The 23,280-nt window shown below is 38.5% G+C and overlaps 1 protein-coding gene across 2 annotated transcripts in view; it reads left to right on the top strand.

Moving 5' to 3' along the window:
• The window catches only part of Ppp2r3a (protein phosphatase 2 regulatory subunit B''alpha), a 155,016-nt gene that overhangs the window by 47,908 nt on the left and 83,828 nt on the right, over positions 1-23,280 (top strand). The window contains exons 1-2 of one of the 2 annotated variants that reach the window (XM_006975129.4): positions 11,291-11,789; positions 17,788-18,054. In XM_006975129.4, the coding sequence (XP_006975191.1) occupies positions 11,658-11,789; positions 17,788-18,054 (399 nt within the window). In that variant the 5' untranslated portion in view covers positions 11,291-11,657. Of the gene's footprint in view, positions 1-11,290; positions 11,790-17,787; positions 18,055-23,280 lie in introns of those variants that run through there. The other variant, XM_076576919.1, reaches the window with a different exon arrangement.

The following is a 23,280-nucleotide window of genomic DNA, read 5'->3' as shown; positions in this document are numbered from 1 at the left end:
AAAAGTTGCTGTTGTCTGTGGGGGTAGTTCCAGTTTTTCTCATGGGATATTTATCTGTCAGCTCATTTCCTCCTGCATACAAGGAGATTGCAGGAAAGAAAACCAAGGCAGAATTAATTCTTTCGGGTTTAGAGCAAAGACTGGAGATGTCCAGATACTACATCCAGTCTTAGTTACTCTTATTTGGTGTATTGGGGGTGGGAGAGGATTAGCAGCTTCAGATAGACATTCTTTAAATGACTTACATATCTATGTTCAGAGTTGAGCAAGAATCTGACCCAAACTTTATTGCAGCAAAAGAAATAGGTGCAAAAGAACACCAAGTTGTTAATCTTTCTTTGTGTCATACACACCCAAATGAAGAGTCAGTGATTTTAACAAGCATAGCCTCTGAGTTCCTATTATAATATCTTTAGTTAAGTTGGGTCATCATTGGGAGAGAAACTGAATAAATTCATTAGAAAACTAAAAAAAAAAAAAGTCTTTTCATATTCAAGGCAATACTGACATGCTTAACATGTTATAAAGGACAAAAAAATACCTATGTAGTAACCTCAGAATGTTAATGATTTCCTAAGAGCTACAGTTATTATAAGCTAAGCTTGCTAAGACATTTGGATATATTTTTTCAATAATCTGCCTACTGAGTGGAAAATGTCCACCCTCTCTGATTACCTATTATAATTTCTCACAACCAGAAACTTATTGTGGTACCACATTTTGAATGTTTATTAAGCTTTCTCCCTACATTGTCTCCTATGGAAAAAAGGAGACAGTTAGGGAGTGGGTCCCTGATAATACTCCCAGTCTTGGCAGTAGCTCCCTGATGACATTCTCAATCTAACTCAACAGCTAACAATGCCACACCAGGTACTGAATGAGCTTCCTAGGGTTTTTGTTTTGTTTTGTTTACAAATGTAAACTGAAATTGGAATGTAATTTAAAATGTCATCTCCCAACATTCTTTTTTTTTTTTTTTTTGATTTTCGAGACAGGGTTTCTCTACATAGCTTTGTGCCTTTCCTGGAGCTCACTTGGTAGCCCAGGCTGGCCTCGAACTCACAGAGATCCACCTGGCTCTGCCTCCCGAGTGCTGGGATTAAAGGCGTGCGCCACCACCGCCCGGCCTCCCAACATTCTTTTAAATAAGTTTCTATATCAAAAAATAGAATAAAATTTGATGATATTTGCTTGATAAAAGTTGAAAAATATTAATAAAAGTTAAAGGGGCAAATAATATGTTTCATACAGGAAGATGGCTTTGTGCAAGAGGCCATATCTCCGTGCTTTAGTCATTGTCCTTTCTCATTTCATCTTTTCTTCCCCTTGTTACTGGAATCTTAATTGGTCTTATAATAAAAACCTGGAGCCAGATAATGGGGTAAATGCTGAAAGATCAGAGAGACAAAGGAACAAGCTACTAGAGAAACTTCTCACCATTGCCATATCCTCAGGCTGAAAGGGAGGCGAGATCCTGTCTCCACAAATCCTCAGACTGAATGCCTCTGAGCCCAAAGGAATAAGGGCTGAGTTCCTATCTCTTCCCACCTTATATGCCTTTCTCTGCCCAGCCATTCCACTTCCTGTCTCAACTTTCCTAGTGCTAGGATTAATCGCATGTATGCTTCCCAAATACTGGGAGCAAAGGCATGAGATCCCAAGTGCTGGGATTAAAGGTGTGTGCCACCACTGCCTGGCCTCTGTGTTTAATCTAGTGGCTGGCTCTGTCTTCTGATCTTCAGGCAAATTTTATTTGTTAGAGTACAAACAAAATATCACCACATCCCATGAATTGTTTTAAGACAAGAATTGGCTGCCTTTTTCTATGAAATACCAGATAGTTAATATTTTAGACTTTGTATGTCATAGAAATTAGTATTATCTTTTGTGTGCATGCGTGTGAACGTGCGGGGGGTCGGGGGGGGACAGAGAGAGAGAGAGAGAGAGAGAGAGAGAGAGAGAGAGAGAGAGAGAGAGAGGAGAGGGAGAGAGTGAGTGTGTTTGCACTTAAACAATCCTTTAAAAATGTTAAACTAGGGTCTGGTGAGATGGTTCACTTGCAAAGAGTGTTTCCTGTGCAAGCATGACCTCAGTTTGAATCTCTAGCACCTACATAAAAATCCTGGCATGACAATATATGTCTATAATCACAGTGTTGTGGAGCAGAGACCAGTAGATCCTGGGAGCTCACTAGCCTGCAAGCCTCCTCAAAATGGTGAGCTTAAGGTCTGAGAGAGACCTTGTCTCAAGAGAATAAAGGAGAGTGATAGAGTGAGACACTTGTCATCCTCCTGTGGCCTTCCACATATGCTCATATGGAAACATGCACCTGCATCCATGTGTACACACAAGCAGACACCACATGTACACACATACCACACACAGAAAATGTTAGACTAGTCTTAGAGCCAACACTTAAAAAAACAAGCACTAAACCAGATTTAGCCCATGGACTACAGTTTGCCAGCTCTTGTTTTAACACATTTGTTTAAACAAATAGAAAAGTGTTGAGTTATATAAAAAGTGCTCTTATCACCCACTGCTTAGCTTTATTTTTTTACAGTATTTGTTTCAGATTTTTGCATTAGTGGCTTTGGTTTGTAATAGGTTTTTCTGTCCCCCTGCCCCATAGGCTTTTCTGCCACCACAGTAAGCCAGATCAAGCTGAATTGAAAAAGTATAACAACAGGTTTATTTGAGCAAAACAACTCCCAGGCAAGTTCTCTAGTCCCAGAGATCAAGGCTGGAGAAGCTGCTCCCACAAATGAAAGCAGGGAGACTTTATAGGTTGTAGGCTAGGGGTGATGATGTGTCTGCCACAAGCTGGGTTTGTGCCCAAGTATGGACAAAAGCTGAGCACTTTAGGCAGTGACTTAAGCATGGGCAGTTTCAGAGGGTGGGGTTTGGGGAGAGAGACAGGAATGGGGCAAGCTGGAGGTTCCATCAGAACAGCAGTTTGGTTTGGTTATTCATTTTTGTTATTGTTTGTTAGTTTCAAGACATGATCTGTCTTAAATGCCTTCTGTTGCCCACACAAACCTTGAACTTGCAATCCTCTTTCACCAGCTTCCCAGATAGTTGCAGTTATAGGTCTGTCATGAGGTTCGTCTGCCTTAATGTTTCCATTAGCATCTTGAACTTTCAAAAATTTTCTTAGATACAGTGAAACCCATAGGCTACCCCTCCTCACTAGTTTCTCCTTTTTCCAGAAGTTTCTACTATTCTGAGATTGTTTATCTACTGCTGTAAGCTTTTTTTTTTTTTTGGTTTTTCGAGACAGGGTTTCTCTGTGTAGCTTTGTGCCTTTCTTGGAACTCACTTGGTAGCCCAGGCTGGCCTCGAACTCACAGAGATCCGCCTACCTCTGCCACCCGAGTGCTGGGATTAAAGGCGTGTGCCACCACTGCCCGGCCTGCTGTAAGCTTTTTTCTGTTTTGTTTTGTTGGTTTATTTATTTTCTTGCACAAGCTAGGCAGGTTCTCTACTGATAAGCTGCATTCTGAGCCTTTGTTTTGTTTCAGGACAGTCTTGCTATGTATCTCAGTCTGGTCTGGAACTTGCTATGCTTATGTCTTAGTCTCCTAAGTATTAAGATTATAGATATGTGCCGCCACAGTTAGCCTATGATTTCTTTTAAGAACTGTTTTAAAATTATGTCCTTTTTGTTGTTTTTATTGTTTTAGACAGCTGAAAAAGTACCAGTTACTGAAAACATTTTAATTAATGGGCATGTAGGCAGTATTTTTAAATGATACTGATGATGATACATTAAAAAAAAAAAGATTTGACTTGACAGTATTATATATTATTAATATTTTAATATGTATTCAAAATAATTTCCCAAGAGTAAGCAGTATGTGTTGACCAGATAAAAATGAAATCCAAGCTGCTGTTGTGAGAGGAAGCCAAAAAGAAAATACTTAGAGGATATTCAGAAATTGGATACTGGCCTAGACCAAGGTCAGCAGTCTAAGGCCCTTGGGCCAAATCCACCCTGCTGCTGCCAGGACCATACCCACACCTGCTCATTGAATGATCTACGGCTGCTTTTGTGTTCTACCTGATAATCTGAGTAGTTGTGATAGAGATCTTAAAGCCTGAAGTATTTATTTACTATGTGGGCATTTATGAATAGTTTACTGACTCCTATCCAGATAGTATTTCATACTAAATCAACAAAGCAGAGTTTTGATAAGGTTCAGTGTCCTGTTTTGTTGGGTGAATTGGAAGTCCTGGAAACATTATTAAAGATCAATAACAAAAACTACCCATGGATTATGATATCCAAACAGTGTACATTTAAAAAGTAAATAAAACTGGATGTGGTAATGTGCTACTGTAATCCCAGCAACTTTAGAGGCAGAGACAGGGGAAACACTTTTAAAAAGGTAATCTTTGCCTACAATAACCACAGATAGCTATTTTCCTTAATCATCTTTATTAATGACTTACCTCCGAAAACTAGCTTTTTTTTTCTTTGTTTGGTTGTGTGTCCCATCTATCAACTTCTTTTTTCTTATCTTTTTGGAAAGCTGTCTTACAGTGTCACTCATTTTTCACACAGTCATTGGCTAACTAACACATAACACTTGAGGATATGCTTTTCTATAAAGCCTCTATATGACAGGAAGTAACTTTGTAGGTTCAAGAATAGCTGATACATGCAGATGGGTATTCAAGTGAGTCAGGTACATCTGAGAACAGTTTGTAGAGGAGGGAAAGAGTGATCCAGCTAAGGTCCCCAAAGGTTCCATCATTATGAATGAATGTATTATTGTGCCAAGGCCATATTTTAATATGGGGCGGATAATGGAATGGTTTTATAAAAAGTAACACTAAAAAGTTATACTCACTTAGGTGATACTTTGTGTGTGTGTGTGTGTGTGTGTGTGTGTGTGTGTGTGTGGCAAGGGGGGATAAATGTGCATGTGTAGGCCCGAGGTCAGCATGTTGTATCTTTTTTTAAAAAAAAATCTTTTTCCACCTTATTTTTGAGATGCAATGTCACTGAACCAAGAGTTCACTGATTAGACTCACTGGCTAGTGAGTTTTAGGGATCCACCTGTCTCCACACCCCACCCCTCCACCCCACCTAGCACTAGCATAGCAGACACACCATATGTCCAATATCCAGCTTTTATGTGGGTGCTAGAGATCTGAGCTCAGGTTCTCATACTTGTACTACAGGTACTTTACTGGTAGAACTATCTTCCCAGGCCCAATAAATCATACCTTAATACTGTTCTGTTGCTACCAGCAGATGTCATTATAGTCCTTATGGGCCTCTTCAGCTTAATGGGGCAATAGCATTTTCATCATAACTCAAAGGTTAAAAAATAAACCCTAACCTCCTTTAATAAACATTTGTTTTAATTTAATTTTAGTAAAAGTGTCAAAACTGTAAATCTAATGAAATCTGACAGTTTAGCATGCCTAGATTAGAAAAGTACAGTCAGGCCGAGGAGGTTGCTCAATGGTTTTCTAGTGTGCCCATTCCTAGCACCAAAAGGAAAAATGGAGGGGGCAAGTACAAGTTAAAATTTTAACATTTTTTTAATAATTAGTTTTATAATTTGAAACTATTGTCAACATGTTGCCAAGCACAGATTTCAGTAAAAATTATTTATAGCTAGCACATTAGTTTTGTTTAGTTACCCACTGTATGTCAAAACCTAGATCAGTAGGAGACACTTAGTGAGCACTCATGTACTTGTTTGGTTTCTGTTGCTGTAATAAAACCCTGAGTCAAACCAACTGGGGAGGAATGGTATTTTTATATCTTACATGTTAGAATCCATCATCAAGGGAGTCCAGGGAAGGAGCTCAAGCAGGAACCTGGAAGGGGCAGCTGAAGCAGAGACCACAGAGGAATGCTGCCTACTGACATACTTTCCAGGGCCCGCTCACCCCACTTTATATACAACCCAGGACACCTGCCCAAGGATGGCACTACCCACAGTGGGCCATTAATCAAGAAAATGCCCCACACAGACTGCCTACAAGCCAATCTGATGGAAGCAGTTCTCAACTGAGGGTCCCTCATACCAAGTTGACTCTAGATTGTGTGAAGTTGGCAAAATCTAATCTGCACAGCTCAATTGATATTTGAGGTATTAACGTTGTTCAGCCTTTTTTTTTTTTTGAGACAGAGTTTCTCTGTGTAGTTTTTGTACCTGTCCTGCCTCCTGAGTGCTGGGATTAAAGGTGTGTGCCACCACCGCCCAGCCTCAACTTTTTTTTTTTTTTTGAGACTTTGTATATTCCTGTAGTGTTTTAATTTTTTTCTTATAATCCTTTTAGAAAAAGAAAAATAATAGAAGTAATTTTTGCAAAGTATTTCAAAAGATTTTAGTATTATAATCAGGCTTAAACTCCTAAAAGTATTTCCTAATATGCCTGTCTTAAGAAATTACATAAAACTACCTGTATTAATTGATTACAAGCTTATTTATTCTATACCTTAAGTCTCCCTACTTCATAAAAATTGCAAGTCAGATTCGGACCTTTAAATAAGAATCTTTCTATTTTCCCTGAGTCCCAGAAAACAATAATGACTTTAGGCTAAAAGTGAGGCTGCATCTCCTCTCACAGATCTACTCTTACAGACCACAGTGCTTTGACACCGTATAGCTCCACCTGTTCTTGTCTCACAGTGTGATGCTTGTTATTATTAGTACATTCTTGACCACCATTTCCAGCCTTCGGTCTTGATGCATGTGAATTTAACTCTCATCCCAAATTCCTGAGATCATATTATCCCCTATCTGAGCATTTATGTGCAGTTAATGGTTGATGGGTGGAAGAGAAAGATTTTTGCAGTGGTGTGGCTACCAATAATATGCTCATACACCTATAAACAAATCCTAGGCTGGATGTGGTGGTGGTGGTGGTGGTGTACACCTTTAATCCCAGCACTCTGTATTAGTTCAAGGCCAGCCTGGTGTACATAGCAAGTTCCAGGCCAGCCAGAGCCACACAGTAAACCCCTGTGTTTTTTTAAAAAAAAAAAAAAAAAAAAAAGTTTTTTTGGTTGTGTTTTTTTTTTAACTTTTAACCATTTTGCTTCCTCTCCACCTCCTTCATTCCTTCCTGCATCTGTTTAATGTATGAATGAAATGGAAACCTTCTATTCCTTTATTAATGGTGGGGCTTTGTTTGTTTTGAAATAGGGTCTCACTCAGTTGCCCAGGCTTTGAACTTACATAGCACAGGCAGGCCTCAAACTTGTGGTCCTCTTGCTTCAGCCTCCTAGTAGCTGGAACCACATATGTGTCCTACCATGTCCAAGTTAATTTAATGTTTAATTTTCCCCAAAACAGCCAGCTTCCTTTGTTATTCAACAGTGTAGTCCTGATTGTAGTCCACAATCTCCTTATTGTGTAGCTTCTCTCCTCTGGTGCCTTCCAAGCAAAATCCTTTTGTACCACTCTCTGCTGTCTTTCTGCAGTTGCTTCCAACACCACAACATGGATTCTCAAACAACTAAGCTGATTTCCTGGCCTGGCAGTATTGTTTCTATTACTCAGATTGGTGCAGTCTTTGCTGCCTGGATTATTCCAACTAGCCCTCCTAACTACTAGAAGTCCTTAGCTGCATGGCGTTATCTTGGCCTCTATAACTACATTCAGCTTCTGCTAGTGAGTGACTAAATTACCATGTGTACATAATAAAGGCTTGACTTTTTTTGGCATAACACATTGTTGATAAGCAACAAACACCATTTTGGTGGGGGGTTTTGTTTGTTTTTGTTTTGTTCTTATTTTTTTGTTTTTGTTTTGCATGCACACTTTTATACGTGCGTGTGTGTGTGTGTGTGTGTGTGTGTGTGTGTGTGTGTGTGTGTGTGTGTGCGCGCGCGTACATGCTTTTTCCAGTCCCGGGGATTTTCCAGTTCAGGGCTCTCTGCCTTCTAGGTAAGCACTCTCCACTAAGCCACAACTGCAGCCCCTATAATAGCACATTGTATATACAATACTGTTTGGCATTAATACATAAATCAAAATAAGAGATTTAGTTTTTCAGTCAGTCTTCAAATTTTTTTAAGCAACCCATTCATAAAATATTGCCCAGAGCTGACTCTTTCCAGAGATAATTAAGGTTATATATCACCATCTTCCTTTTCAAAGGGAGATCAGAGAAGTATAAGATTTAGAAAATTATTTTAAAAACAATTCTGAGTTTCAGACTAAGCTTTTACAGAATGAATTCTATAAGAGAGAATGTTTGGGCCTCACATACAATTTTATCCCCTTTTTCCTTACAAGTCATACCTTCCTTTGATGCACATCTTGTTCCTCCAAGCTTAGAACTGCTCTCCTGGGTTTCATAGATCCTTTTATGACATGGGAAGGGAGCAGGGTTTTGTTTGTTTGTTTGTTTGTTTTGTTTTTCTTGCTTGAGATAGTAGAGGCTATCTCAAAAGAAATGCTTTATTTTTAGGGTCTTAGCATAAGGCCATCCTCTCTTGCATATGCCTCTGCAGGGGAACCCACAAAGCTCCCACTTAGGAACTTGTCCTTCCATATATCTTCCTCTGGTCATTCTCAACCTTCCTGGCACTACAATCCTTTAATATAGTTCCTTATGTTGTGGTGACCCCAACCATAAAGTTATTTTCATTGCTATTTCATAACTGTAATTTTGCTACTGTTACGAATTGTAATGTAAATATCTGTGTTTTCCAGTGGTCTTAGATGACCCCTATGAAAGGGTCTTTCGACCCCCAAAGGTGTTGTGACTCACAACTTGAGAACTGCTGCATCTAGAACAAGCATTTTAGGACAAGAGAAATAATCTTCTGAACTTGAGGTCATCTCTCTTGCTACATGAATGTTCACTACCACATTATTTATAATAGCCCCAAAGTAGAAATGACCTCAATATCCAAACAATTGACTGTTATTCAACAATAAAAAAGGAACAAAGTACCAATATATGCTACTACACTGGAGACATTGAAAAGATGTAAAGTGAAAGAAGCCAGTCACAAAATTATCTCCCTTACCCAAGAATGCTTATTCAGGAGGAATGGTTCACAGGAAAGGAACCCCAGTCTTGGCAGCCAGGTCTCAAAATAACAGCTGAAAAACCCCAGGCATCCTCACAACAGAAAGCACTAGTCTCTTGTATTCTGTAGTCAAGATCGCTTATGATTGTTGTCCTGGAGACTCACAGTAAACACATAGTATAGGTAGGCTACTCATGATGAGAAAAGATCACAGAGCTTGTTGATGTCTGGAGTGAAGTCCGCTTATGCTTGATCTTTTCCATTAAAGAAGAGGCTACTCTAAAAACAGTGTTCTTCAGTGCTGTATTCCAGGTGCACTCCTTGTAAGGCAGACTCTCAAGTCCTTACTAAGACCAAGCAGCCAAATTCCATGTAAACACAAATAAGTAAAAAGCAAATAGCTTCATGCTAGTCTTTCTCTGTCAATAAATTATTGCCAGAGACTAGCTCTTTTCTACGCCCTTAAAGGGCCATGACTTGTGCCCTCTGATTTTTTGGGGTTTTTTTTTTTTTTTTTTGGAAAAGTTTTTTCTTTTTAAAGATTTATTTAGTATGTATACAGTGTTCTGTCTGCATGTACACCCACAGGCCAGAAGAGGGCGCCAGATCCCATTACAGATGGTTGAGAGCCACCATGTGGTTGCTGGGAATTGAACTCAGGACCTCTGAAAGAAACAAGCAGTGCTCTTAACCTCTGAGCCATCTCTCCAGCCCCGGAAAAGTTTTATAAATGAAAATTTGGAGCTTATTTCATCATCCAAGAACATATAGAAATGTTTCCTTAAGAACAACAGAGTAACTTTTCCTTGGGATCTTTAAGCAGCATTTGCCTTTTTTTTTTTTTTTTTTTTTTTAGGGGCTGGGGTGAGGAGTTAGAGTCTTATCATGTATCCTTGGCTGGCCCAGAACTCACAGAAGCATTCCTCTGTCTCACCAAGTGCTGAGTGTAATGGCATTTGGCACCACACTTCACCAGCATTTGGACTTTTAAACATTGTTCTAATCTTAAAACATACAAGAAGTAAATGAAATGTGTAAATATTTCTTGTCCTTTATTCCAATTTACCATTGTCCTAGGAAGCCAAGTGAGAGAACGAAGAAGCTTCTTCACTATCATCTCTGTTTTTCATGTCCAGTACAGCATCTGGTACATAGTGATCATAAAAATATTTAAATGAGTCAACAACTTACAATTGAACTTGCCCTGGAGAATGTAGACACCACTGGATAATAATTAATTCATAAAATTTTACAAATATTAACTCCAGGCGGTGGCGGCACATGCCTTTAATGCCAGCACTCAGGAGGCAGAGGTAGGCAGATCTCTGTGAGTTTGAGGCCAGCCTGGGCTACAGAGTGAAATCCAGGAAAGGTGCCAAAGCTACATAGAGAAACTCTATCTCAAAACCCCACCCCCCACCAAAAACATTAACTCTTTTACCTGAATGCAATTAAGTCTGATAGTCAGTAGAGAAGCATGAACTACATTTACATATGAAAATGTGTATCTTAAATATTTTAATTTTTTACATTTATTATCAAATATGTATGCACTCACATTTTTAGTTTTGTTCTTTATGGTGTTTTTTATGATATTTTATATTTTCTAAAAGTAAAAAATCCTGATTGTGAGATTAATTAAAAATAAACAGTGAAATATAAATATGCAGAAGAGAATATTTTGATAATTATAAATATTAAAATAGGGACAGTATTTAATGTACAGTAAAAATATTTTCATTTCTTTAAAGTTCCTTAAAAGAAGTCTCATAATCTCAGGATGTACTGTTAACTGCTTTTTGATCATCTTTTGTGCCCTTGTTTGGTTAAATTTCATTCATTTATATGTATGTTATTTCTTTGTTAGGATGTTAAGTTGTTCCACTTTCTTAAAAACACTTTTGATTATAAATAATTTTCAAACTATATCCATAATCACTTCAAAAAATTATGTCTAATAGCTAAAATAGTCTACTTTTATAAACCAACAAATATTTTGTAAATTATCATTTGAGAATGACCATTTCTGTGATACTTTAAGTGAAGAGATTTAGGGGTATGGAATATTTGTTTCTTCTTCAGATAGTAAATAAAAAGCTATTCTTAAAATAATACTTTAAAATTTGAAGTTTGGTGTGTTTTGTTTTTGTAAACAATATCAAGTAGCAAAACACAAAAATGCTCCACATAATCTTTTTCACCCTGGTTTGAGGATAAAGTATGTGAATCAGCACCTCTATACTGAGTTTCAGAAGTTAGCATTATCTGAGAAGTTGCTATTTTTAGGTTCAGCTGTAATGTTTCTAATTGTGGTGCTGGGAGTAGTGGGTACTTTCTTTCCCAGAAGGCTCTGCATTCTAAACATGTACAGGTCAATTTCACATAACGCTACCAACAAGAAGCAATAGGCCCTTTTGCAGGCTGTGTTTCTAACTGGAATATTATGAGCAGGCATTGGGAGTCACAGGCTGTATTTGGGCAACAGCTGCATGTCAAGACAAGCATGGATTGTGGTTCCAGGAGGCTGAGAGAACACCATGATTAAATTTAATTTATTTGGGAGATAAGAAGAAAACAGTATCTTTCTACTGACAAGATTGGCACTGTCTTCGGAAGTGAGCTGACCGCTTGGAAAGTAAACTTTTCAAAGATGATGATCAAGGAAACATCCTTGCGAAGGGACCCGGATTTAAGGGGAGAACTAGCTTTCCTAGCAAGAGGCTGTGATTTTGTTCTCCCATCACGGTTTAAGAAGCGGCTGAAGTTATTTCAGCAGACACAGGTTTGAAATTTGGGTGTTTCTTTTAAATATTTTAATTACTAATAAAACCACCTAGTAAACTAACACAAATAATTTTATTACTCACTTGTACTTAATATTAGGTTAAGGAATTAATCTGTGTTCTCTATTCAGCTATTTGCAGAAAGCTATTTGTAGAGAGATTCCAGCAGGTTTAAAAATAGAGCTTCTGGACCTGGAGTACAGTACTCACATTTTTATCCTGTAGGGAAGGAATCCTGTTTTGCAGACAATAAATACAACTTAACAGGTATTTACCAAGCATACTAGAAAGCTAGAATTCCTATAAAAAACAACATTTGTAAGTTTAAATCAGTAGATTTTATTAGGATATAGTTATAATGAATATTTGTCTAAATATGGATCCTGATAATATTTGTAAAAGCAGAGTATTTTTTACTTTATTAGTGTATGTGAATGATATATGTGAACACAGATGCCATAGCACACATGCCATAGCACACATGTAGAGATCAGAGAACAACTTTCTAAAGACAGTTCTTGCTTCTACCTTTACATAGCCCCGAGGATCCAACTCTGGTTACCAGGCTTGTGTGGCAAGTGCCTTTCTTTATCCATTGAACCATCTTGTCAGTTCCCAAAGGTATTTGTATATAGAGACAACAGTGTATGTCGCAGTAACTGTGGATATGTAGATAATGAAGCATAACAACAATTTCTTCTAAATTTTAAACCAATGCCTTCCCCTAGCAAGCTGAGACTGATTGCTGCTTGCAGCGATCACTGCCTATACTCTTAGGACCAATGTCTGTGTCGTCACACAAGTTGCCTAACATGGGTATAAATCAAGAACTATGCAAATGCTAACAATCCACATTCCATCAAGGAACCATAATTTCAGTTATTCTGACCCAGAAAAACTTCAAATTTAGGGGGTGAGGTATGTGATTTTTTTCATGTGTCAAAATGGTCAAATACTGGAACTGTTATAGTGACAATATCAGTGACTGTTCAGAGTGACTAAGTACTGTACTGATGCTGAAAAACTGAAATAGAGAATTGAGATACTTTTCCAACTTTGTTATTACTAGTCCTATATTGGGTCAAAACAGCTTTACTTTAAGTGAGGAGATGTCAAACTTGCCAGCAAATCAGGCAACCATTATAAGTTTCATATCTATGTTTATAAAGTAAGTTTTATTATACTACTTTAAGGTCTAAATTAGATGTCTCCTAGTAACACAATTGCAGGTAAATTGATAGAGCTGAAAGTTCAGAGTAAATGTATCGTTTTTATGTTATTTTTCTTTATTAATCAATGAATTAATAAATACTTGCTTATTAGTAATTTACTTTGTATTAAGAAGTGTACACACACACACACACACACACACACACACACACGAGAATAGTATGTCATCAAATGTTTGCTCGTTCAGTTAACTTTAGCAGCCAGTATTTGTTCTGAATGTTGTGTTCATCTGTCATTACAAATACAGTTAACATTGAAGGTCTTGCTCTAGACCTCAGCATGTGTCCGTACCCACTGCAGCAATGGTCATAATTCTAATGACATAATTGCTTTTAAATTAAACCACACTTCTCTGGATATCATACTGTTGAAAATATTTTGAAGAAACAGAATTTTGATGATTGTATACTGACAGTCTCACATGTAACAGGAAATCTAATTGGTCTTATAATATAAAACCCAGACCCAGATATTGGGGTAAATGCTGAAAGATCAGAGAGACAAAGGAACAAGCCACTACCACTTCTTACCTCTAAGACTCCTCAGCCTGAAAAGCCTCTAGCCGAAAAACTTTAGTTCCTGTCTCCTCACTCCTTATATACTTTTCTCTGCCCACCATATCACTTCCTTCTTAGTGCTGGGTTAAAGGTGTGTGTGGTTCCCAAGCAAAGGCATAAAATCTCAAGTGCTGGGATTAAAGATGTGTGAGGTCCCAAGTGTTGGGATTAAAGGTGTGTGCCACCACTGCCTGGCTCTGTTTCTCTCCTAGACTGAGTCAATCTCATGTAGTCCAGAGTGGCTTTGAACTCACAGAGATCCAGATGGATCTCTGCCTCCTGAGTGCTAGGATTAAAGGTATGTGCCACTACTGCCTGGCATCTATGTTTAATCTAGTGGCTTGTTCTGTTCTCTGATCTTCAGGCAAATTTTATTAGGGTACACAATATATCACCACACTCACAAACCTCTTTCTGCACAAAATAACAGAATAGACACAACACTGATACACAAAATCTAGGTAGAGCCTCTGAAGATCTGCCCTATTTCAGAATGTTAAGAAGACTTTCTGGTGCTGCTGACTCATATTTACAGATTTAGCATTAAAGCAAAGAAATGTTTGTTCAGACTAGATTATCACTTTGCTAAATCAAGAGAGGTTTATAAACTTTGGATTGCTTTACAAGTGGACATGATTGTTTATTATTAAACCTAAAGGACTGTGCCAAATTCTGCATTGTTTATAATCTTTTGAGAACCCCACTGTTTGGCTTTGTCACTCATTGCCTTTCATGAGGACAAATATGTGCTCAGCACTGTTTGGAACCATTTATATATGTTGCATTCTATTATTTCCTTAAGTCCTCACAGTCTTGCAAAGAATGGGGGTTGTGATTTCTGTTTATTACTGAAATTCTAGAAGATTAGGTAACTGTTCTGAGGTCACAGAGTAGGAAGCCATCACTGTTTACTGTTGTGTTTTTTTATGTTCATTGGCTTCATTTCCTCCAGTGCTGCTCCTTCCTTGACTGTGGCTTTATATGGGATCACTGTCCAAACATTAGGAATTGCAGGGTAATTTTAAAAAGAAAGAACATTTGAATAATACTTTGTGTTCACAGTAAATTAAAAAAAAAAAAAAAACATAGTTAAGTCTGCGGAGATAGCGCAGTGGTAGAGACCCTGCCTGCCATTCACCAGTACTGGGTGAGACTTTTAGCACCTCCTCCCAAACCTAGCTACTCAATAACTGTGTCTGTCTTTCATATTTTATGTAGCATCTAATACATTGCCATGCTCATGACCCTTGTTAATTGAGAACCCTGTAAACCTTCATGAAATCCTTTTTTCTTTTTTTAAATTTCCTTTTTAAATTTATTTTGGTTTTTCAAGGCAGGCTTTCTCAGTGTAGCCCTGGCAATGCTGGAACCTGCTCTGTAGAGCAGGCTGGCTTTGAACTCAGAGATCTGCCTGACTGCTCCTGAGTGCTAGAATAAAAGGCAGGAGCCACCAATGCCAGGAGCCTTTAATTTTTTTTCTTATAGTAATCTCAGAATGGAATTTAGTCTTCATTGGTAAAAATAAACTCCTAAGAAGCTGGGCCTATGAGCTTGGTGAGATGGCTCAGCAGTAGGAGCACTTGCTGCTCTTCCAGAGGACATTTGCTAGATTCCTAATATCCACAGGACAGCTCACAGCCATCTCCAGTCCCATGGGATCTGAAGCCCTCTTCTAACCTCCATAGCACCAAGCATGTACATGGTACATGGTGCACAGACATACATGTAGGCAAACACTCATACACATTCAAAATAAATCTTTAAAAAACTGCACATGATAGCATACTACCATAATCCCAACACTTGGGTGATAGGGGCAGGAGGATACTGAGATCAAGGTCAACCTTGACTATGTAGTGAGAGTTCAAGGCCAGCCTAATCTATATTGAAACCCTATCTCAAGTACATTTAAAAGAAGTAAAAGAAACTCTTATGTGAATGATGGTACACCTCCCTTGACCTTTTCCTCGATCCTAATATCAAGCTCTCTGCTGCCTCACCATGCCTCTTTTCACTGTCCCTTCTAATGTTCCATGAAGCATGCTACAACAGGTACTTTTTGGGAAAAGGAAAGATATAAACTATAAATTAACATTTAATTAACTGTAGAGACTGTTTGGTTTTAATGAAATTAGCGACCTTGGCTTTTGCCTATTAGAGGATACCAAAGCAAGTTAAGTTTATATCTTAGGGAAGACAGCCTGCTATATCAGGGAAGTGGCAAACCAACCATCCAGAAGTCTTCTGAAATGCTTGTCAAATACTGTTAGTAATTCTACCTGGACAAAGTCAAACTGGAAAAGAAATTTAAAATATCCCATATCCCAAATACATTTCAATATGTATATTTTCTTTTCAAAGAAAGAGTCTCTTGAAGCCCAGGCTGGCCTCTATAGCAGAGGATGGCCTTTAGCTGCTGATCCTGCTACTTCCAAGTGCTGGAATGACAAGCTTGTACCACCACACCTGGTTTTCTTCAGTACTGGGTCTTGAACCCAGTGCCTCATGCATGGTAGATAGTCAAGAACTCTTCCCACTGGGCTACATCCCTATCCCTAATTGTATACATTTTGGAAGGCAGCTATGGTCACCACTATACCACCAATGCAGACATTAGATATATATTTTTAAAGAAATTATCATTTCTTTCGTTTGGAGGAGGGGTAGAAATTCACACAAAGACCAAGGACAGTTTTCAAAAAAGAACCTAACTAGTAAAGTTCCAACAGACTAAGAATATACCTTAACCCCTATTGGCTGTTCCAAAAAGCCATCTGTACATTGTTCCTGGGTCTGCTCCGTGCTCACTGCAGCCATCTTCTCTGTCTGCCAGACTCAGCTGGCCACTGCCACAGCTTTCTTGCCAGAGCCTCACCTGCTACATTGGATCACCAATGTGCCCCACTGTGTTAGATGTGGGTGTGGACACCAGCTGAGTCCACAACCACAGACTTGAAGGAGATGAGGGAAGTTGTGGAGGAAGCAGAGAATGGAAGAGATGCACCTGCCAGTGGGAATGCTAGTGAGGAGAATGGTGAGCTGGAGGCTGACAAGGTAGATAAAGAAGAGGAAGAAGGTGGGTAGGAGGAAAAGGAAGAAGGTGATGGCGAGACAGAGGATGGAGATGAGGACAGCAAAAAGGAAAAGCTAAACTTAAGGCTACCTATCAGAGTCTAAATGTGGTCTCCTTCTAGTAGAGGAGCGGGCTCTCCTGCCTGTTGGGCAATGTCACTCACAGATGACAGGCTTTTTTTTTCTTTCCTTAAAAATATTTCAAAAGTAAAATTTTGTATTTTTTTATTTTTGCTCTATATTTTTGTATATACTGTTAGGGGTCAGCCATTTTTAATGATGATAGGTGACCAAACCAGCCTTTGGGGTGGTCTCTGTCCTACTTCTGACTTTATTTGTGCTGTGACCATGTTCATTATACTCTCACAGGAGGGAAAAACAAAACTTGTAGCTGGAGTTGGGGGTGGTTGACAGGGGTGGCTCACACCTTTGATCCCAGTCCTTTGGAGGCAGAGGCAGGGAGATCTCTGAGTTCTAGGCCAGCCTGGTCTACAGAGTGAGTTTCAGGACAGCCAAGGTGATACAGTGAAACCCTATCTCAAAAAACAAAAACAAACAAAACCAACAAAAAGTCTTATTCTAAGCATTCCAGTAACTTTTTGTGTGTATGTGCCTAGCTGTACTATAAGTAGTTGGTTTGTATAAAATGGTTTTAAAATGCCAAAGATAAAAAGGGGTTTTTTTTCTTTTCTTTTTTTATGAAGTTACTGTTGGCCTGTTTGATATATGTGTGAAACATCTTCAACAATAAATCGGATTTTATTTTATTAGTTCTAGCAACAACAAAAACAATACACTTTAAGATCTTGATCATCTGATATTGTTCTAGCTGATATTGCTCTTTGATTATCTTGAAATACTTGCTGACTGATAGATGAAAAAATTTAGTGTGGGATTTTTAAACCATAAATCTATGGGAACAAGTATTGGCAAGCAATATATTAATTTTTAATATGGAAAACATCCCCTAGAAACATGCTTATTGCCCTCTAGAATACTCTAAAGTGAGCTCTTGATCTCTACTGTCTCTATTTGCACATTCTTGTATTTATACACAATTTCTTATTGCTGATGAGGACTCTTGAAAAATATATACTGTTTAGAATTTTTGTATCTTATAATCACATTTTTCTTCCAGATTCAAAATAAACCAGAAAAGAAACCTGCAAAACCACTTCCATCTGCAGCTGGCCTTCCAAGTAGTCCCCAGTCTGTCTCCCCTACTCCTCATGTGAATGAGGTTGTGACTACACCGTTGTCCATAAACATTCCACAGTTCTACTTCCCTGAAGGACTCCCAGACACCTGCAGTAACCATGAACAGATCCTCAGCAGAGTTGAAAGTGCTTTCATGGATATTGAAGATCAGAAAGCAGATATTTATGAAATGGGGAAAATTGCAAAGGTAAGATAACTACTGAATTAATACTCTCCTTTTGCCAGCAGTGCCAGCATTGTCCCTCTTCACTGCCTCTGTGCTCAGACTTTAAGCACAGGTTTGGGTTTTGGTTTTCTTACGATGAAAAGTTATTTGATCCTAATACATCCAACAGTAGTCCTACTTCATAGAACTCGTTTTTGTTTTTGTTTTTTTTTTAAACCCTGGCTGACCTTGAACTCATTTTGTAGACTAGACTGGCCTTGGAATTTAGCACTTTTCCCAGGCTGTACTTTAAGAGGCTCAAGGTTAGAGTAGCCTGAGAGACACACAGAAGCAGGTAGGATGTCAAGGAATGCCTGAGACCCCCCATTTATACTTCCATGTGGAAGGAATAATCTTAATATTTGAAAACTAGTATTCTTTGAGATGAAGCCCTAACTTGTCCTCTTTGTATTTCAGTGCCTTCAGAGTCAGGCCCCAGAGACACTTTCTAGACTTTCTAGACTGCCTGATACCTGTTTGCTGCATGAGCCTGGCTTTCTTCCCTGCTCACAAGTGTAGATGTAGTATGCTGTCCTACCTCTCCTCTGTGATGGATTTCCACTCCTACCAGCTTATCCAACATCTCCTTTAAAGACCTCCCTCTCTTCCTATTTGCAGAAGTGTACTTTCTAATCATGTCCTGCCCTCTTCGTAACTGATCCTGCTGAGCACTTGTGTTGCTGTTAAATGGATCCATAAGCAGGGAGATTTAAAAAAACTGAAAAGTAATTTTTCTTCTTCTTTCTTCACCCTCTCCCCATGTCAGAACTTACTTGATAAGGTGTTTCTAACACAAATCTCTATTCCAGAAGTAAGAGCTTCCTTTCTGTACTGTTTTACTATGAGGAAAGCAGTCCCACAAGAACTTAATAGAAGTCCTAGAATAAGTTCACGTGAGGAAACAATTCCTCTAACTTCTAGCATGGTGCTGTTTCTATTTACATTATCTCGATGAACATACACCACCAGATAAGCCAACTGGATAAATAGCCATCTAAATTAGAAGTTCTCTTTCTAGGGGATTGGGTTTCCTTACCCAATTCTCTGAGAGATAGCTATTGTGTTAGATGATAGACTGAAGATGGTAAATTCCCTGAATAGGCTAAAGCTACAGATCTACATATAAAATACAAAATTTAGTAAGAATGAGTGAAATCTGTATTTGGAAGTAATTTGTTAAACCAAAACTAGAGACCAGGGGAAGTATCTATAGAGAAAGGGTTTTGAAGCATTAAAGATGCTAACCAGAAAAATACAAAAAGATAACCAGGGCCTGAGACAGGTTTCAGCAGCTACCACTAGACAGGTTATAAGCAGTTAGAAAATGTCTACGCAATTAAAGCTAAGAGCATTTTTTATGGTCATTCCAGGAAAGCACCGTGATCTACACTGGCTGTAGATTAGAAAGTCACAGTGCAAAGCAGGGCTAGGTTTGGGGTAGGAGGGTTATCTTGATTAGCTCAGTTAACAGTCAAAAAAGTGTTTAAACAGGGCTGATTTGTAATACACACACACACACACACACACACACACACACACACACACACACGTCTTCATAATTAAATTTATTAGAACTGCTCAGTTTTTTTTATCAGCCATTCATTGCATAAGTGCCAAATGGTTATTTCTTAAGTAGGAACAATTTATAAAAGAGTTAGTTTTTAGAGCAGGAGAGATGGCTCAGAGGTTAAGAGCACTGGCTGCTCTTCCAGAGGTCCTGAGTTCAATTCCCAGCAACCACATGGTGGCTCACAGCCATCTATAAAAAGATCTGGTGCCATCTTCTGACCTGCAGGCAGAACACTGTATACATACTAAATAAATCTTTAAAAAAAAAAAAAAAAGAGTTAGTTTTCTTGGAATGCTTCAAATGGGCAGATAAGGAGAAATTGTCTCTGTTATAGGGCTGGGTTATATCTTTGTCTAGAGAATATGGTGGTTTAAATTAGATGTTCCTCATTGTCTTAGTCTCCAATTGATGAAGCTGTTTGGAAGGTTTAGAGGTATGATCTTGTTGGAGGAAGTATGTCATTGGAGGTGAGCCTCAAGAATATCAACCCTTGCATCATTTCTAGTTTACTTTGTCTGCTTCCTGCTTGAGGTTCGAGATATACACTCTCCACTTCCTCCCTTAGCCACCATGCCTCCACTCTACCATCGTGGACTTGTACTCCTCTGGAACCATAAGCCTAAATAAACTTTTCTGTGAGTTGCCCTGGTCATGGTATTTTATAGCATGGTTCACAGCAATAGAAAAGTAAGTAATACAGAAGCCGATCCCAGCGATGAGTACCTCAACCACAGGCCTGCAGCTTATCCTGTCTTGAACAAAGATTCCTGGAATAACCCTGTTCTTTGGAATATTCCCAACCCCTCGACTGAGGAGCCTGCTCACCATATTCCTCACAGCCTACTAATCTGGCCCTTATAACCTTGTACTTTATTTAGTAGCAATGTCCTGCTCCATAGCTAACTGTCCTGCTGGCCCTCCACAGATGCAATGAGAGGAAAGTAGACTGCCTTCTGAGTCCATTTATTCAAAAGACATGTAGACAGAGTGTAGTGAAGGCAAGGAAGGATCCTTTGGTAGTGGGAACCAAAGGAAGGACTTTACCAGTTAGACAAAGTGAAGATCAGTCCATATGTGGTATCATGGAAAGTTGCCTGTGTTGAAGCCAACACTGAAGAAGTTTTAAAAACAAGAGTATTTTCTTTTCCTAAGTATCTAGTTAACTATTTACTGTTTAAGCTAATAATCATATGGCACAGTAGCCATTTTACAAATATATAACTAGATTAATTTGATGATAGCCCAAAATTCCATTTTTAGAATCCAAATCTTTTTGTTAATTGCTCTTTGACATTAACTGTCAGCTTAGATAGCAAGATATACTGCTCCTTCTGTTAAAGAGTTAAAACTATAGTTGCATATAAAATGAGGGTGTGTATATATTTTTACTTCAAAAATTATTTTGAGTCAGACATGATAGCACATGCCTGTGATCCCATCATTCAGAAAGTTTGAGTGAGACAATCTTGAGTTCAAATCCAATGTAAGCTACAAAGCAAAACCTTGTCTCAAAAATGAAAGTTATGATTATGTTAATTTGTTTTGCTTATATTTTTCGTTCATTGGGACAGCTATAGGCCAAGCTGGATCAGATTTATCAGCTAATTTTATTAAACTTTGCCTCTTTATTCCTTAATATTTATTTTATTTGTTTGGTGTGTGTGTGTGTGTGTGTGTGTGTGTGTGTGTGCGCGTGCGTGCGTGCACGCATGCCCATGTGAATGTCCACAGAGGCCAGAAAAAGAAGGGCATCAGATCCACTAGATCTGGAGTTACAGGTGGTTGTAAGCCACCAAATGTGGGTGCTGGGAACCAAACAAATCCTCTAAAAGAGCAGTTTGTTCGTTTAGCCACAGAGCCAACTCTCCAGCCCTGCCTCTTTATTCTTAAAACCACTTACTTGAAAAATTTGTTTGTATCTTCCAGCTACCTAATTGATGTAACTTAGTTTTTACTTGGCTCCAGTTTCTTAGCACTTAACTAAATATTATCTTTATTTTCAACACTCTTTACTTAGTGTCTTCTTTTGCCATGAGGCAGTCAACTGTGTCTCTAGCACTTCCTGCCCATTGTCTTGCAGCAGGTTAATGTAGGAGAGGGAGACGAGAGGCTGCCCTTAAGGAACATGGAGGGAGGAGATTGTAGGAGCAGTAAACAAATGTTTATGGATTCCTGCAGTTCATAAAAACGTTTGGAAAACCAGCTTGTATTTGTAACCTACTCTTGGTGGCACTTAAGTGTAGCTATAAAGACAGAAGTCAGTTTTTTAAGTGCATAGAAAACCATGTTTATGAAATCAGCATCTGTTGGTATAAGTTTAGCCTGTTCACCCTAGACCCTCACACAGCCACAGAGAACTTAATGTCCACTAATGTCTGATTAAATTTTTAGTGTGTACTTTATAATTTTTTCCCATACCTTCAAGTGATGATGGGGAAAAACTGAATAGAAAATAAACCTAACAGCATAGTATAGACATGGAAACTGAGCAGCAGGAAGAAAAGCATTTGTCAGAGACAGGACCTCTAGTGTAAAATTGAAGAAAAGAAGAAAACTCTCATCTGGGTCATGCAAAGCCCTCCAGCTCCTTTCTTAGGGGTGGGGAGCGGTATATCACCATCTGGACTAATTGTGTCTGTGACTTATAAGGAGCACCTCTGTACTTACATCTCTCTCCTACAAAGTAGGATAAAAATAAAAATACCTGCTCTCTTCTGCATGGCAAATCATGTGAACACCCATTGAAATAATAGCCTTGAAACCACTTTAAAATATTGAAAGAACATGACAGATATTAAATAATCTCCTGTGGGTATCAGAACAACCTTGCTTTGGCTTCTTTTTGTTGTTGAACCATTCTTAGATTAAATTATAGGTGTTAGTCAAGTTTTCTTTACTCACATGACTTTAATTACCGTATTATTATTCTTCTAAAGCTTTTCCTAAATGTATTTCCTATATCATTTGTCACTTATTTTCTTCCTTAAACAAAGGAGTCTTCACACTGGCTAATTCTCTCCTGTGTTACTCAAAACTCTGGTAGGTGCTCTCATATTTTTGTCACTTTCCAGGTCCTTACTGATCTCTTGGCTCCCTTTACCTTAATTCATTTACTTTCAACAAAAGCAGCCAACCATGTGTTTCTGTAAAATAGTCATAGTATAGATCCACAGCCCTGCCATCATTACATTCCCCATGTTTTCTCTTTGACAGTTGACTTCTAGGGCCTGATACCCTTATGCCACCTAACACTTGGGTACTCAGGTACTAGGAGAAGAAGATGATGACCTTTTCTAATCTATTTCAAGGCATTTTTCATTGTTAAATTTATCTTTGGAGTTTTGCCTCTGAATCATAATGCGTCCCTGTATTAATAATGTCTTGGTGACTTATACTATTCCTTGTGAACTGACATACCTGCACTTTAACAGCAGTCATAGGAGAATAGGTATTTTTTTCTCCCTTCACTTACAGACAGGACTGTTTCGTGTCTTTCTGCCTCATTTTCAGCTAGTAAATTGTTTTTTTCTAGTCTGTGGGGGGTTTTTGTTTGTTTGTTTAAAATTCTTTTTCATGCAATATATTTTAATAATGTTTTCCCTCCTCCAACTCCTCCCAGATCCCACCCCCAACTTTAT

This window comes from Peromyscus maniculatus, chromosome 7 (assembly GCF_049852395.1).
Source record: "Peromyscus maniculatus bairdii isolate BWxNUB_F1_BW_parent chromosome 7, HU_Pman_BW_mat_3.1, whole genome shotgun sequence".
NCBI lineage: Eukaryota > Metazoa > Chordata > Mammalia > Rodentia > Cricetidae > Peromyscus > Peromyscus maniculatus.
The sequence above is the reverse complement of the archived record's forward strand: the minus strand, read 5'-3'. Positions and strand labels throughout refer to the sequence as shown.